The sequence below is a fragment of the Gallus gallus genome, chromosome 31, assembly GCF_016699485.2.
Source record: "Gallus gallus isolate bGalGal1 chromosome 31, bGalGal1.mat.broiler.GRCg7b, whole genome shotgun sequence".
Taxonomy (NCBI): domain Eukaryota; kingdom Metazoa; phylum Chordata; class Aves; order Galliformes; family Phasianidae; genus Gallus; species Gallus gallus.
The window spans coordinates 2,440,619-2,457,334 of record NC_052562.1 but is presented as its reverse complement, the minus strand read 5'-3'; the positions used below and the strand labels follow the sequence as shown (position 1 = coordinate 2,457,334).

At 54.1% G+C, this 16,716-nt stretch overlaps 1 protein-coding gene and 2 pseudogenes across 1 annotated transcript; 1 reads left to right on the top strand and 2 right to left on the bottom strand.

The window, feature by feature from the left end:
• Positions 1–706: 706 nt before the first annotated feature.
• Positions 707–2,343, bottom strand: LOC121107799 (annotated as a pseudogene).
• A 2,349-nt stretch (positions 2,344–4,692) lies between these two features.
• On the bottom strand, positions 4,693–5,876 carry LOC112531328 (platelet glycoprotein VI-like; the record flags this gene model as incomplete). Its single annotated transcript, XM_040654018.2, is given in 7 exon segments — positions 4,693–4,784; positions 4,897–4,948; positions 4,950–4,982; positions 4,984–5,210; positions 5,291–5,566; positions 5,684–5,719; positions 5,793–5,876. Coding segments are annotated over 7 exon segments (747 nt in total), but the record flags the coding sequence as incomplete, so codon positions are not given.
• A 4,598-nt stretch (positions 5,877–10,474) lies between these two features.
• Positions 10,475–12,853, top strand: LOC100857375 (annotated as a pseudogene).
• Positions 12,854–16,716: the final 3,863 nt, after the last annotated feature.

Below are 16,716 nucleotides of genomic sequence, written 5' to 3'. Positions count from 1 at the left end.
ACTGTATCAAACTACCAGAAGCAAGAAGCCTACCTCAAAAGGAGGATGTAACCTTCCAGGAAAGAGAATTTTCATTAAAAGTTCGGATAAACGCATCCACAAGAAATAATTCTGCTGGGAATGATGGCAAAATCTTCTGAAATGGTAAAATCCTGCCCAAAAGTCAGGTAAAATACTCTAGAACTGTGAATTGTCCTGAAAAGGTGGAATAAAACCCTCCTGAGGAAGAGGAAAGGTAAAACCTTCCAGAAATAGGAATCCGCCTTCAAAAAGAAGAATAAACCCTTCAGAGTAGGAATTCTCCCACAGGAGTGGGTCGGGGGGGAGGGGGAGAAGGGGAACTCTCCAGAAGTGGGAGTCCTGTACCAGAAATGTTGCGGGATTGCTGCTGGTTTGGGTTCGAGTGATGAAGATGTGCCATGGGGCACATAATAAGGACACACGTGTGCACTATTGTGTACATGTATCAGTGTACGCGTAAGAGGCACACAACACATACAGAGGCACAGAGCACAAAGCACACATGTGTAAATTAATTGAGGACATGTGATGGTGTACACGCATGTAATTCACATGAACACATGCAGTGGTACATGCATGTATTGCACACGTGGTTGTAAGCACACACAGCACACCAGCAGTGTGCACGGTTGAAGTGCATCTGTGCACACTACATCCACGTGCCATGTCCACACATATGGGGACATCAGTGGGGTCCCCCAGTGCGCACATCAGCGTAGATAGTGGGGGGTTGGGAGTCAGCAGGAGGACCAGGGGACCGAGTTGTGGGGGGCTCCGCTTGCAGCTCAACATAGGTCAGACAGTCGCTGTCACTGCATGGCGCCTGGGGACAGAGAGGGACAGGGGAGTGTCACTATGGGAGTCCTCAGTTTGCTTGGGGGGAACACCCATGTTGTAAGTATGCAGGGGGAGTGTCCAAGAGGATGGGTTTGGGGCTGAGATTTGGGGTCCCTAGGGGTCAGACACTGGAGACCGTGGGCAGTGTTGAGGTCCCATTCCTCAGTTTGAAGATGCCCGTGGGGTCTGGGCGCTGTTCAGGGCTTGGTGGGCACCAGGGTGTCTGGGAACTTAAATGTGGGGCTTGGGGAGCCCCCCTGGTGCAAATTAAATGTTTCCATCGGCTGGATTTGGGGATGCACATGAGTTGGGTTAAGCCACATGGGGCTGAGAGTCCTATGTGCTCCCAGTGGGCAAGGATTGGGGTTCCCGAGCTGGGTTTGGGGTCTGAAGGGCAGACTGGGATTTGGGATTGCCTGACCCAGACACTGACCTGGAGCTGCACAGCCTCGGGCCTTCTGGGGGGTGCACCTGCAACAAAAAAAAGGAGAGAAGAGAGGAGTGGGTGTTAGGGGGGACCTGAAGGACGCATGGAGGATCTATAGATGTTGGAAGCCATTTAACCCATTCCCCACCATGGCGCTTATCTCTCAACCTCTGGCATCTGCGGGTAGTGAGGAGGAAGAAGATGATGAGGAGGGGGATGAACACAAAGGCGACAGCACAGCCCCCTGCCACTGCCACCACCATGTTCCTGTGGGACTCCACGGCAGCACCTGTGGGGTCCGGGTGATATGGATGTCCCCATCCCCAAACATCATCCCCACGGTGATGGGATGCAGAGGACACTGCCACACATGGATGTCACTGAGGACATGCAAATGGAAGCTGACACCTACCTGGGTGTGCAGATGTGGGTGTCACCTCCAGAGTGACGTTGTCCCCAAGGGGTGAGGACAGTAAGGGGAATTAGCCTTTGATGAGGTAGGAGCACCTATAGGTGCCATTATCAGTTGGGGTCACCTGAAAGAGGGCGAAGGTGGCCATACCCCCATTATCGGGGTGCTGGCGCTGGAGGGCAGCTGAGCACCCGTCCTTGTGCAGGAGGAAAGTGGCCCCATAATCCTTGTTCCAGCAACAGATGGTGATGTTGGTCCCCATCCCCACGTGTCCCCCAGGGCTCAGGGAATGCCGGGTGGGGGGAAGCTCAGATCTGTGTTCATGGATGGGACAGTGATAGGACACAGCCATGTGGACACAGCATACAGCAACCGCTGTCTCCAGTGTCCTCACCTGTCACCACCAGCTCCACGGGGTCACTCTTCTCTGATGTCTTCAATGGCTTCTGCACCTGATACTGGCACCGATACGTCCCTGCATGTTCCCGCTTTGTGCAAATGTAGAAGTCAGCTACATCCTGCATCTCATACTTGTCCATGCAGGAAGTCCGACGCTGATCCTGGCAGAGCTGGATCCTGCTAGCCAGCTGGGGGAGGTGCAGCGCAGGATGACAGTGTCCCCCAGGGACAACCCCTGGCTGGGGTGCAGCGACAGGGAGGGTCGGGGCACTAGGACAGGGAACAGCAGTCAGCCTTGTCCCTGCACACTCTCCTCAGTCCCTCTGCTGGCACACTGACCACAGTTTCCTCCTTCTGTCCCCATTCTCCCCCCCCTGTCCCCATACTCACATTGCTGTGCCCTGCTCACTGTCACCAGCCGCCAACCTGCAAGGGACACGGTCCTGGTCCCACTCAGGGCCACCAACCCCCGTGGCACCACGTCCCCACTGTCAATCACCGAGGATGAGGGCCACCGCCATTGGTGCCATGAGGCAGGAGCAGCCTGGGGACAGCGAAACTGCAGTGGGGACAGGGAGTGGCCGGACACCTGCTGTCAGTTCCCCTTTTTGGGCAGGATGATGTGATTTAACCTCCTGATGTGGCAATATTAGCCCATAGGGGTGGTTGCACCGTGGGGTCCCTCTGGGTTGGGACAACTGGAGAGGTGCACTCTGCACACTGCGCCTGCTGAGGTGCCCCATACGCTCTCAACCCTGGGGTGTCGCACGCTGTCCCAAAGGGCTGTGAGTGTGTCCCCTGGCATGGTGTCCCCCAGCGCACGCCACACTCTCTGCACAGTGCCCTAATTGGGCAATCCGTGCTTGCCTGGGCTCTCCAGGGCAACAGCGTCAGACAGTGACTCAGAGGAAACAGAAGACCATTTATTGAACTCTCCATCTGCAACCAATCAACTGCCCTGCAACAAAATTAGGGGACTTCCTAGTAGCAGTGAATGAGCGACAGGGATAAAGGATACTTTGGCAGTGGTGTTATTGCCTTCTCTGCTACCTCCAGGGAAATTGAGGTTATGGCTGCTGCAGGAGAAGACTAAAAGATGACTGGGAGGAAAATGAGGAAGAGCGAGTAAAAGAAAGAAAAGAGAGGAAATGGAGTGAAGCAGAGAAGGAACGTAAGGGAGAGAGGTGATGGGGGGGAGAAAAGCAATCATTTTGAATCCATTTTGAGGAGCTGCAAGACAGAAGAGCAGGAGGGAGACTCTGGGAGGGATCTCCAGGAGGTCAAATTGGAAGTGGGGTGAGTGGGTCTTCAGTGGAATTGTGGGGTTGGACTGGAAGGATTTGCAGGTTATCTAGCAGAGGTGTTTTGTTTTGGGGTGGATTAAGAGTACTTGTGATCTCAAGGAAAGTAACGGGATTTGAGGGGAATCAGGAAGGATTTGGGGGTGAGAGAGGAGAATTCAGGGATTTGGTGGACTTTAAATGAGATGAGCTGCACACGGGAGGATTTGGGGATGTTTGATTTCTTGGGATTTAGGGGTATAAGGATGGGATTGCTGTATCATGGAGCTCCAAGTGGGGAATTTGGGGTGTGTCCCATTCAGAGCACCTTAAAAATGAAGTACTGTCGGTGTGGGAGTATCAGCAGGGGTCCCCACTGCCCACATGGGTGTAGATAATGGGGGGCTGATGGGTGGCCGGGAAGCAGGGGTCACAGCATGAATTTCGGCGTAGGTCAGACGCTCACTGTCACTGGGGGGGGCACCTGGAGACACAGGGGAACAGCGGGGTGCCACCATGGGGGTCTCCCACATGCTCTGGAGGGGGACCGATTGTGTTGGTATTTGGGAGTGGTGTTCAAGAGGGAGGGTCTGGAGCTGTGCGGTCCTTCTATTTGGGGATCCCAAGGGGGGATGGTTGGGGGTCCTGCTGTGGTTTGGGGGTGCCCACGGGGTCTGGAGTGTTAAGGGACTGTCGGACCATAGCGGATTAGGTTTGTCATCCCTGTGGTCATAGATTGGGGTTCCATATGAGAGGTTTCTGGGGTACCTTCTAGTGGGTTTGTGGGTGCACTATGGGATCTGTGGTGTGCTTAGGGCCTGGAGGGCTCCAATGGGTCTCGAGGCTGAGATTTTGTGTCTAGGGATTCCCCCCGGATGCAGATTTTGGGTTCCCCGTGGGCTGGATTTGGGAGGCATGTAAAGTTAGGGTGAGCCATATGGGGTTGTTGGTCCCGAGGTGTAATTCTGGGCAGGGTTTGGGTTTCCCTGGTGAGGTTTGGTGAGGCCCCAGGGGGAAAGTTGGAGACGGGGTTTATGACCCGGACAATAATCAGGAACTTCACAGCCTCATGCATTATGGGGGGGCTCCTGAGTCAGAAAGTGGGTTATGGGGTGACCTTGAGTCACACTCCAGGAGCACAATCGGGAATTGACAGGGGATGAAAGGGAGGCAAGGGACACCTGGGAGGTCTATATGGGATAGAAGGGGCAGGCGGGGGACACTGCAGGGATCAGTAGTGGATGGTAGACATTTAAACTTGCTCACCACAGTTGTCATCTCTCCGTATCCAGAGGCTGCGGGCATCGATGACAAGAGACTCCGAGGCCAAAGACGAGTGCAGCCACAAAGCCCCTCACCAGTGCCATCACCACATTGGCACGGGACTGCTCCTCAGTACCTGTGGGGTCTGGGAGTTTGGGTGTCCCTATAGCCAGCCACAACCCCCATGCAGACTGGATGCAGACACACAGCCACCCATCCATGACAGGGGGGCATGCAAATGGGGGGCTCAGACCCACCTGGGGGTGCAGGTGTGGGAGTCACCTCCAGCATCACGCTGTCCCCAAGGGGGTGAGGACAAGAAGGCGTAGCGCCAGGGGCGATAGGGAGCACCTGTAGGTGCCACTGTCAGCTGGGGTCACCCCAAAGAGGGTGAAAGTGGCTGTGCCCCCACCACTGGAGTTCTGGTGCTTGAGAGGGTCTGAGCTCCCATCCTTGTGCAGGAGGAAGGTGGACCCGTAATCCTTGTTCCAGCAGCGGATGGTGACATTGGTCCCTGTTCCCACATGTTGCTCAGGGTGAAGGGAAATGCTGGATGGGGGATATCTGAGATCTGCATGAGGGAGGGGACAGCAGTAGGACACGGCCCTGTGGGGAGCAGCCAGAGCCATTTGCTGTCCCCAGTGTCCTCACCTGTCAGCACCAGCTCCACAGGGTCACTCTTCTCTGATGCCTCTTCTGACCAAGACACCTGGTACTGACACCGATAACGACCTGCGTGTTCCCGCAGTGTGCTAATAAAGAACTCGGCCGTGTCCTGATCCTTCTTCTTCCCCTTCTTGTACGGCCAACCTCCTTCCTGGTACAGCCAGACCCAGGCAGCCAGCCAGGGCAGGTGGCAGCGCAGGGTGACATTGTCCCCCAGGGACACCCCCTGGCTGGGGTGCAGTGACAGGGAGGGTCGGGGCACTAGGACGGGGGCAGCAGTCAGCCTTGTCCCTTCACAACCCTCCTGAGCCCCTCTGCTCTCCCCCTCCACTCGCACCCCTTCCTCTGTCCCCATTCTCCCCCTGTCCCCATACTCACGTTGCTGTGCCCTGCTCGCTGCCACCAGCCACCAACCTGCAAGGGACATGGTCCTGGTCCCACACTGGGCCACCAACCCCCGTGGCACCACGTCCCCATGGTCACTCACCGAGAATGAGGTTCACTGCCATTGGTGCCATGAGGCAGGAGCAGCTTGGGGACAGTGGGACTGCAGAGGGGAAAGGAAGTGGCCAGAGTGCTGCTGTCAGTTCCCCTTTCTTATTCAGGATGATATGATGTCACCTCCTGATGTGGACATATTAGCACATAGGGGTGGTTGCACTGTGGGGCCCCTCTGGGGTGCGACAAGTGGAGAGATGCACTCTGCACACTGCGCCTGTTGAGGTGCTCCACACGCTCTCAACCCTGGGCTGTCATGGTTCATGGCTGCTGCAGGAGAAGCGTAAAAGATGACTGGGGGGAAAATGAGGAGGAGAGAGGAAAAGAAAGGAGAGAAATTGGAGAGAAGCAGAAAAGGAACGTAAGAGAGAGAGATGCAGGGAGGAAAGCAATCATGGTCCATTTGAGGAGTTGCAGTGATGGTACAGAAAGGGGGATGAGAGCGCTCATGCAATGATTGAAGTCACCACCTGGCAAAAAGGAGACATCAAGACATGCAGCTTCTCTGGTGTCACAGAGTTATGTAGGTAAAGCTGTGCCCGTGACAGGTCCGGAAAGCTTCAGAGGAGACCTCTCAGCTCTCCCCCAGGAAGGCTCCATGCCGGGAGAGGTCCAAGCAGGGCCAAGCTATGGCTGCCTGGGAAATGCCAGTGCTGGGCTGCTCCCCTGTTCCTGAGGAGCTGAAAAGGGGCACTGTGTGCCCTTCCCCACCGGGAATGCCTTGGGCTCAGAACCGCACAGTGTGCGCTGTGTTGGGAGCAGCGCTGCTGACAGCCCGGGAGGAGAGGCTGTCATTCAGCACACTGCTGATGGAAGGCTGAAATCCTGGCAAGGGCCATTGGCAGCCCTGCAGAGCCAATTCACTGCTGAACGGAATAGCAGTCAGCGAGGGTGTGTGGTGCTGCCAGACCCATCAGATCAGGAAATAATTCCACGGTCTGAATGAGAAGGACAGGAACAAGGGATGGACCTTGCCTTGCTCTCAGAATGTGGGACAGCATTTTTGAGTCTGATTAAATCTACTGACACACAGAGGCTGTGTGCGGAACCCATATACCCCATGAAGGAGTCTGCCTTCTCCTTGTCTGTTTTTTCCAGCCTGCCTGCATTACTCACTGTTGGGTTTGCCCTCCTGGGCTTTCCTTTTCAGGTTGACAGCCCTGTCGAAGCCTTCCTCGTTCTTCTTTGCACCCCTCACCACGTCCAGTTCTATCAGGGCCTTGGCCTTCCTGCCCCCAGCCCCACACAGACCAGCACCAGCACCACCCTCCTGCCACAATCCCTGGCCCTGCTGACACTGCCTGTGCATCTGCTTCTTGCTCTCCACTTGACCAGCAGGTCCCACTTCAGCCATGCTGCTCTCTTGCCTTCCTTTCCGGACTGCCTGCACTGGGGATGGAGAGCTCTTGTGCCCTGAGCAAAGCGGCCTTACACATCTGACAGCTCTGCTCCTCTCCCTGTCCTTGAGGACAGATTCCCAGCTGTGTGGGCTGCTTTCCATCACTCTGTTGCTCATCTGTCCATCCATCCATCCACCCAAAAAAACTCCATTCAGTCCCCACATACACCATCCAGCCCCATAAATGTCACACATACCCCAGAATCTCCATCTCCTCTGAAACCTCCATCCAGCCCCTAAATCTCCATGCAACTCTGATCTCTACAGGCAGACACAGTGCATCCAGGCCCACAAGGCTCCATTCAGACCTAAAGCCTCCAACCAACCCAACATTTCTATCCAGCCCAAATCTCCATCGAGACTGCAGATCTTTCATGCAGCTCCCAGATCTCCCTGTGGCCCCAAAAGTTCTCCATCCAGCCCCACAAAATCCTCCATCTGGACTCCATCATCTCCATCGAGCTCACAAACTCTCCAGCATTTCTCCTTCCACCACCAAAAGGGGGAAGTCAGCTCTCCTGCCCTTCCCCTCACTGCTGCTCCCACACACAGCCCTCCCACGCACAGACTTTCTCTTCTCCCCCAGTTTATGGCTAATCCCTATGTCATGGAGCTATTTAGATCAATCTAGATCAATCTATGCCCAATAGACCCGTGGGCCCAATAGCTCGCAAAAAAAAGAGAAGGAAAAAGGGAAAGGAGTAGGGGAACAGGACCTGGGCTCAGAGAGGGAAAGAGAATGGAGCAGAGGCAACGATGTAAGGAGGAAAGCTTACTTTGCTGGCCATGATATCGGAATGCAAGATAACACAAAGTAATACAATCTAATTGAAATTGAGGGTAATAAATCAAACAAAACAAGAGAGAGAAAGTTTCCAAAACTAAAAGGCCTACTTGAGTGAGGGCGCATGGCTTGGAAGCACACCCAGCCCTCTGCGTGGCTACCAGAGAGAGAGAGAGCCGACAGAGCCCGATCCCGTGACTTCCATGCCGTATCTTCCTTCTCTGACCGTGAGGTCCTCTGGGATATGCAGTTCTTCTTCTCTTCTGAGAAGCAGGTATCTGGAAGGTTGTCAATCCACGGACCTGGAGTACTAACCCTTTATTTACCCGTGCTCTCCATGCTGTTATGATGTGGAATACCAATAAAATGCAGAATTACTGAACCATGACACCATGACAGGGAAAAGCTAGGCCCTTCCCATCCTCACACCTTCCTGCTCGGGAAGTCAGATGAGAAAGAGGCGTTAACTGTCTGAGATAAGGAGAAAACCCTTTTACTCAAAATGGTAATGAAGTATGATATAACCCAATTTATCAAGGAATCAATAGTAATATATCACACCAAAGAGAAAGGGAAAATATCTCCTAACTGTGCTGTGAGGTCAGGCAGAGCAGAAAGAGAAAGGATATCCTCCCCTCACCATCTCACTGCCTTCCTGAAAACCACATGGGACGAAGGCTGGTAATTATTGTCGCTGTGAATTTCCAGCCTTACAAGGTGGTGCAGAACGAAACCTGTTCCCACTGATGGTACATGGAGCTGAGCCATCTGTTTTGCTGCCTTATCTGCAACAGCGGGACATCTATTCTACTTCCTTATCTTCACTTGGCAACAAGTTTTGCGGCCTCCACATTTCCTTCTTGAGCTTCCATATAATCAAGCCTGCTGTCCTTCAGCTTGAATCCGCCCCAGGTCTGCAAAAGGCTGTTCTCACAGTATGGAAAAGCTGTTCTCATGATTCAGGTTGAGAGGTCATCAGATGGCCATCATGCATGGATTGCAAACAGGTACAAAAACTGCACACCCTCTGAAAGCAGATCTAACCCTCGTGCAGATGGTTCTGCAAACTGTGCTGTGCTATCTGTGCATGCAAGCACACCTTTGGCTCAACTTCCAGTTCAGCTTGCAAACTCCTTATCACCGCTCTCAGTGACTCAGTTCCTCACTCAATTTGGTGCACAACACATCTACCTGCCTGCACTGCTATCACTGCGGCACCTCAAACTCCACAAACAATGGCCTCACCTTCACCAGATCTCAATCAACGTCCTCTTGACAAGTCCTGTATCCGTTCTGCACTCTCCATCAGGCTGAACTCGTGTAGACGTGAGCGGCTGCCACAGAGCTCAGACATGGCCCAAACAAGAATCCTCTTTCTCAACTCAGATCATAGCCCTTCTGGATTCCTCTTGCTCTTTATCCAGGGCATTCTGCCCATGATGCCAAGGAAAATGTCCCGTCCCACTCGGTGAGTTGTGAGAAAGGTGAATCTTAGGAACCTCTCAAACCGGGCACTCCTTTCTGAACCCAACTGTCCCTGTATTCCTCCTGGCTGGTGGAACTGGAATTGCCAGAGTTGGTCAGCAATTCCTTCACTGCTTGTTCCTCTCCAAATTTCCACGTCATTACTTTCCTGAATTGCCGTACGATGATAGTGAACTCCCTGCAAGCTTCCACATCTGACCTTCTGTGGATGTTGGAAGAAAAGATCATCATTCCGAACACCATTCTACACCACCTCCACCTCGACCTCCCACGACACCTCTGAGACCCAACCCCACCGGGGCTACCACTGCTACGACGACTTATCCAAAACCCAGCAGCACTTCGTCCTACTGCTGCGCCTTTCACTCTGCCTCATCCTCTTCCTCATCCCCTCTGCCATCACCATGGTCTGCTACATCTGCTTCATCCGTGCCCTCCTCACTTGACCCCACATCCCACTGCAGAAGAAGTACCGCACTGAGGGGCTGGCTGTGGTCACCATGGTCAACTTTGGGGTCTGCTTTGGACCCTACAACATCTCGCATGTGGTGGGCTTTGTGCAGCAGCGCAGCCCTGACTGGAGGACTTATGCTCTGCTCCTCACCACCCTCAGCGCTGCGCTCGACCCCTTCATCTTCTATTTCTCCTCCAGTGCAGTGCGGAGGGCGGTCAGTGGGGTGGTGAGGGCAGTTTGTGTTACAACGTGTGGTTTTTGTGGTTGGTGTTGGCAGAGGGAGTCTCTGAGAGAAGCCTGAGGGCCATGCAAAGGGTTTTCAGGGCACTGGGGTGGTCAGTGGGCAGAGTGGGAGTACAGGTGGAGTTCTCCTCTGTTCCCTCGGTGACAGCGAGGGATGCTGAGAAGGTTGGGAGAACTCACCTGAGAAATGCGTGGCTGAGAGGTTGGTGCCACGGCAGGAATTCTGTTTTTTCTGACCACAGGGCGGGGGTACTCTGTGCTGGGCTGATGGCTGCAGGTGGATCCCAGCTGCGTGAAAGGGGAAGTGGATCTCAGACCAGGAGCTGGAGAGGCGACAGTCTGTGTAGGATGCCCCGGCTGGGGATGTGTGCAGTGCTCTGTGTGTGTCACCATTAGGTGCCCTCAGTACCACCACCCAGTTGGAGGCCACAAATACCACATGAGGAGACAACACCACAGCATTCTGTCCACAAGAGGAACTGACAACAGCTCTCCGGCCACTTTCTTTCTCCACTGCAGTCGCGCTGTCCCCAAGCTGCTCCTGCCTCATGGCACCAATGACGGTGGCCCTCTTCCTTGGTGAGTGACAATGGGGATGTGGTGCCACGGGGGTTGGTGGCCCTGTGTGGGACCTGAACCGTGTCCCTTGCAGGTTGGTGGCTGGTGACAGCAAGCGAGGCACAGCAATGTGAGTATGGGAACAGAGGGAGAATGGGGATAAAGGGATGGGAGCGTGGTCAGGGAGAGAGCAGAGGGGCTGAGGATGGTGTGCAGGGACAAGGCTGACTGCTGTCCCCTGTCCTAGTGCATCGACCCTCCCTGTCGTTGCACCCCAGCCAGGCGGTGTCCATGGGGGAGAACTGTCACCCTGTGCTGCCACCTGCCCCGCATGGCTACCTGGGTCCAGCTCTGGCACAATGAATCTCTGAGATTTAACAAGGAAAAAGACAAGGAGCAGGATGCAGCTGAGTTCTCCTTTGCTGTCACAAACCTGGAGGACGCCGGGACATATCAGTGTCGGTACCAGGTGTCAAAGCCATCTGAGGACATCCAAATCAGAGTGACCCCGTGGAGCTGGTGCTGACAGGTGAGGGCACTGTGGACACCGGCTGGCCCTGAGCTTTTCCCACACGGCCAAGTCCCATCTCTTCCCCTCCCTGCACACAAGACTGCAGCTTCCTTCAGCTCAGCATTTCCCTGAGCCCAGGCAACATGTGGGAATGGGGACTGAGGTCACCACCCAGTGCTGGAATGGGGGTTGTGGTGGCACATTCCTCCTGCACAGAGATGAATAGAATGCTCAGCTCCGTATCCTGTGCCAGGATCGCACTGGTGGGGCACAGCCACCTTCACCCACTGAGGGGGACTCTGGCCACTGCCAGCACTAATAAAAAATCCTAGAACCCCAAGGACCACACATTTGTGTCCTCACCCCATGTAGATTGCATGGTGGTGGAGGTGACACCCACACCTGCAACCCCAGTTAGGACGGAGATCCCATTTGTAGGGCCCAAGTGTCAGCCATGGGTGGAACTGTCACGGCATCCCTGCCCTGTGATGGGGACACCCAAACACTCGGAGCCCACAGGTGCCACGGGGCGGTCCCATGGGAACCTGGTGGAGGCAGTGCTGAGGGGCTGTGCTGCTGTCTTGGTCTTCAGCCTGGGCCTCTACTTTGTCCTCGATGCCCGTAGCCTCTGGACATGGAGAGATGAGAGTGCTGGTGAGGAAGGACTAAAATGGTTTCCATTCCCTACAGGTCCCCCCAGTCATTCCCTTTGTGTTCTTTGACTCCGTACTGATCTGTTATGGATCCCCGGTTGTCCCTCAAGGCCCACACATAACTCCCACCCTTCCCCCTCTTCTTTAGATGCAGGTGTCACCCCTGAGATGCCCGAGTCAGTGCAATTGCAGGTAAGTGTCGGGGTCAGTGGACCCCAAATCCCAGTTCACTTCTTGGGACCCACACCTCGCATTTCCATGGAAACCCAAACCTTCCCCATGGGGACCCCAAATGACCCCCAAACCTGCACTGTGGGGAACCCCAGCCCTCAGATACCCCTAAATACCCAGAACAAAAGATTCTCCAAGCCTTAAACCCCATCTAGACCCTGTAGGCAACAATTACTTCACTAGAGGGGCACTAAATGCACCCACAGGGAAACCCGATGACCCATGGGGACACCAAAATTGAGCCTCTTGTGTTCCACCAGTCCCTAAACACCTCGAGACCCTATGGGCACCCCAAATCCACGGCTGGACCCCCAAACATCCCCCATGCAGACCTCAAAGCTAAGCCCAGTCACAAACGCAGACTCCTCCTCATGGCCACATCCCCCACATACCTACACCACAGACCCACACTCAGCTCACATCATCTTGGGGACCCCCATGATAGCACCCCATTCTCCTCCTCATACCTCCAGGGGCCCTCCAGGGACAACCAGGATCTGACCTACACCGAGATGCCAGCTGCCATCCCGTGCTCCCAGTCCTCCCACTTCCTCCACTGCCCCCCAGTCCCCTGTCATCTACACCACAGTGAGCACTGATTTACCGCGCTGATGGGCCTCCCCATGTGTCTCATTTCTGGGGTGTGTGGAAGGGGACAGACCTCAAATTCCCTGCTTGGGACTCCCTGATATCCTGTTCTAACCACAAACCAGATAACCTCCCCAAATCGAACAATCCACATTCTCACCTGGTACATCCCAAATGCTTCCCAGACACACCAAATCCCTAAATGCTCATCTCTTACCCCAAAGTCCTTCTTTATCCCCGCAAAACACTTAGCAGACCTTGAAAACCTCCAAATGCCTCTCCCATCCACTCCGAAACACCACCACCATTCCTGTAGAACCCCTCATCTGTCCCAAGTCTATCCCCTCCTCTGGAGATCCCCAGACATGTCCCTTTGCTCCCCTTCCATCTCCTACAGATGCCCTATAGATCCCCTATAATTCCACAATATTTCCTGCCTCCTATTCTGTTCCAGTTTTATCATTGGTCTTTGGGTGCTGAGCAATTCCTTTGTGCATCACTTGCTTCGGAAAATATAGTCATATATCTCATCATCATTGCTGTTATGTCTCTCTTCGTTTTCAGTCTCAGTAAATAGATTTTATCTGAACCTGCAAATTCTTCCTCTTTCTCTCCATTTCTCACCCCAAACCCACTGGGAGGGGTCAGTGAGAATGAAAGCTGTGTGGTGCTGAGCTGCTCTTGTGTGACAGCACCGCAGTCCCTGTGCTCCACACTCCCACCCTCCATGCACAGGACGTGACACTCACGGGGCGGTGCTGTCAGATCCCCTCCGTGTGGAAAGGTGCAGAGGTGACCTCTCAGCTCTACCCCAGGAAGGCTCCATGCTGGGAGAGGTCCAAGCAGGGCCAAGCCATGGCTGCCTGGGAAATGCCAGTGCTGGGCTGCTCCCCTGTTCCTGAGGAGCTGAAAAGGGGCACTGTGTGCCCTTCCCCACCGGGAATGCCTTGGGCTCAGAACCGCACAGTGTGCGCTGTGTTGGGAGCAGCGCTGCTGACAGCCCAGAAGGAGAGGCTGTCATTCAGCACACTGCTGATGGAAGGCTGAAATCCTGGCAGGGGCCATTGGCAGCCCTGCAGAGCCAATTCACTGCTGAACGGAATAGCAGTCAGCGAGGGTGTGTGGTGCTGCCAGATCCATCAGATCAGGAAATCATCCTGCAGTCTGAATGTCATGGTTTTGTAACTTCGCTATTGGTATTCCACATCATAACATCATGGTCGAAAGAGAAGAACTTCGTATCCCAGAGGACCTCACGGTCAGAGAAGGAAGACACATCACGGAAGATACGTCATCTGGTTGCGCGCGGTGCTTCTTCACTTTCGCTTGCTGCCGGGAGAGGAGTGGGTGTGCTTTCCAAGCCAGGCGCCTTCATCAAGTAAGGCTTTTGGTTTCAGAAACTCTCTCACTCTCTCTCTCTCTCTCTCTATCGCTCTTTCGCTCTCTCCCTCATTGCAGTTTGGTTTATTATCCTTACTCCCAATTAGATTGTATTGTATCGTGTCATCTTGCATCCCAACATCATAGTTAGTAAAATAAGTTCTCCTTCTTAGATTGTTACCGCCGCTTCATTTTTCTCGGGAAGCCAGGGGGAGAGGGGGGCCCGCAAGCCTACTGCCCCCTGTCATGGGCACAGATCTATCTAGGTAACTCCGTGACAGATCTGAGTGCCGAGAGGAAAGAGCAGTGGGACATGGCCCTGGGGGAACAGCACAGAGACACCCATTTTCCTCAGCTGCCCTCACCTGTCACCACCAGCTCCACGGGGTCACTCTTCCCTGACGTCCCTCGTGGCTCTAAAACCCGGTACTGGCACCGATACTTCTCTGCATCTTCCTTCTCTACACTAACCAAGGAAAACTCAACCTGTGTCCTGTAGCATGTCCATGTCTTTCTTGGATCTCATATGTCCATTCTGGTAGAGCTCAACTTGTGCAGCCGGCTGGGGCAGGTGGCAGCACAGGGTGACAGTGTCCCCCAGGGACACCCTCTGGCTGGGGTGCAGCGACAGGGAGGGTCGGGGCTCTAGGACAGGGGACAGCAGTCAGCCTTGTCCCTGCACAACATCCTCAGCCCCTCTGCTGGCCCCCGACCACGCTCCCTCCCTCTGTCCCCATTCTCCCCCTGTCCCTATACTCACGTTGCTGTGCCCTGCTCGCTGCCACCAGCCACCAACCTGCAAGGGACACAGTCCTGGTCCCACACAGGGCCACCAACCCCCGTGGTACCACGTCCCCATTGTCACTCACCGAGGATGAGGGCCACCGGCCATTGGTGCCATGAGGCAGGAGCAGCGTGGGGACAGCGAGGCTGCAGCAGTACACAGGGAGAATTGAGAAAGCTGCTTTCAGTTTCCCCCTGGGCACGGGATGCTGTGGTGTCACCTCCTCATGTGGTATTTGTGATCCTCCATCTGTGGTGACACTGTGTGGTCCTTGATGGGACGGCACACGTGGAGGCGCGCACACAGACCACATGGAGGTGCCCCACTCAGGCTGTTCCCTTCCAGGTTTCACACTTGTCCCCAAACTTGCTGCCAGCGTGTGGCTTTGCATGCTGTCCCCCATGGGATGCCAAACACAGCATGGATGGCTCCAGTGTGGTCAGGCAGCCCATGTCACAGTGGTGACAGCTGCACTGGGGCACCTCTGCAGGACCAGATGGGTACAAGGAGTGACATGCAGCCCTTGTTCATTGCTGATGGAAATGCACCACCTCTGGTGGGACTGCGCAGAGAAATGGCGTTTTGTGGCTGAGAAGGCTTTCTGTCAGACTGCGTCACTGTGCTCCCTGCAGCTGTGCCCATTCCCATGGAAATAAGTGGGAGGTATTTTTTTCGGAGCTTCCCCCATCCCTGATACCCACCCAGGCACTCAGTGCAGCCCAGGCATGGCCTGGAGTTGTGGGCCCATGGGGTCATGCTGTGGGGCTGCGCACCCCAAATCTGTAGGGAAATCAATGGAGAATGTTCAGGATATGCAGAGGATATGCGTCTCTTGGCTTTGGTATGAAACTGGAGGAGAATTCCCAACCTACACTCAGGACTGATGTCTGTCTTTGGGAAGAGAAGGATGGGCATCATTTGGTGCCCACATTTTTGCTGTGCTGGATGTACATGTGGTCATTTTGGGTGGGATACTTCGGGTGTGTTTGAATTTAAATTAACCTATTGGCTAAGCTGTGACTGAAATCACTCCATCTCTGGGCTTTAGATCTAACACTGTCTTTCTATCCCAACCTCTACTCAGACAATCTGCTGTTTCCTGCAGATTTGTTCCTAGAAGTCCGTTTTCTCAGCCAACATTACTTCCCCTTTTCTATTTTAAGCTTCCTCCTCCTTCCTGTGCACCACACAAAACACATTGTGTGCCTCAAACCCTCCTTCCCTCTCTTCCCTCCTCTTTCCCATGCACCAAAACTGAAATAATTTCAGAAAACAATCCCCAAATCACACATGTCAACTCAAGAGTCCCCCCAAATCCTTTTTCCCCACCCATTTTGGTCTACCAGGAGGATGATGAGGATGGGTGGAAGAGTCAGGAGTACGAAAGGACGGCAGTGCTGAAGAGAAAAAGGCAGAAATTAATTAATATCACATGGCTTTGTCTGAACTGCATTGGTATTCCACACATTCCCTTTTGGCTTTTAACCCTTCATCTCTCCCTAAATCTCTTCATTCTCATTCACTATCGTGCAGAAATTGGGAACGAAGGAGGGAATCCTCAGAAGTGACAGTGAGTCAGAGGACAGAAAACAAGAGTCAGTGAGAGACATAGGAATCAGATTAATCAACGCTCTGATTCCAAGGTCTGTTTTGAGGAGTGAAAGGGTCGGCCCACAGCGCTGGAGAAGGGATGGGGGGGGTGAGACTCACCTGGAGGTGACAGCCCTGAATCAGCAAAGAGCAACGATGGCCGCCATGAAGATGTTGAAGATGACCCGCAAGGTCCCCTGAAGACATCCCTTTGTGCCTGCTGGGTGTGCTGTTCACCTCCCCAAGGTCACAA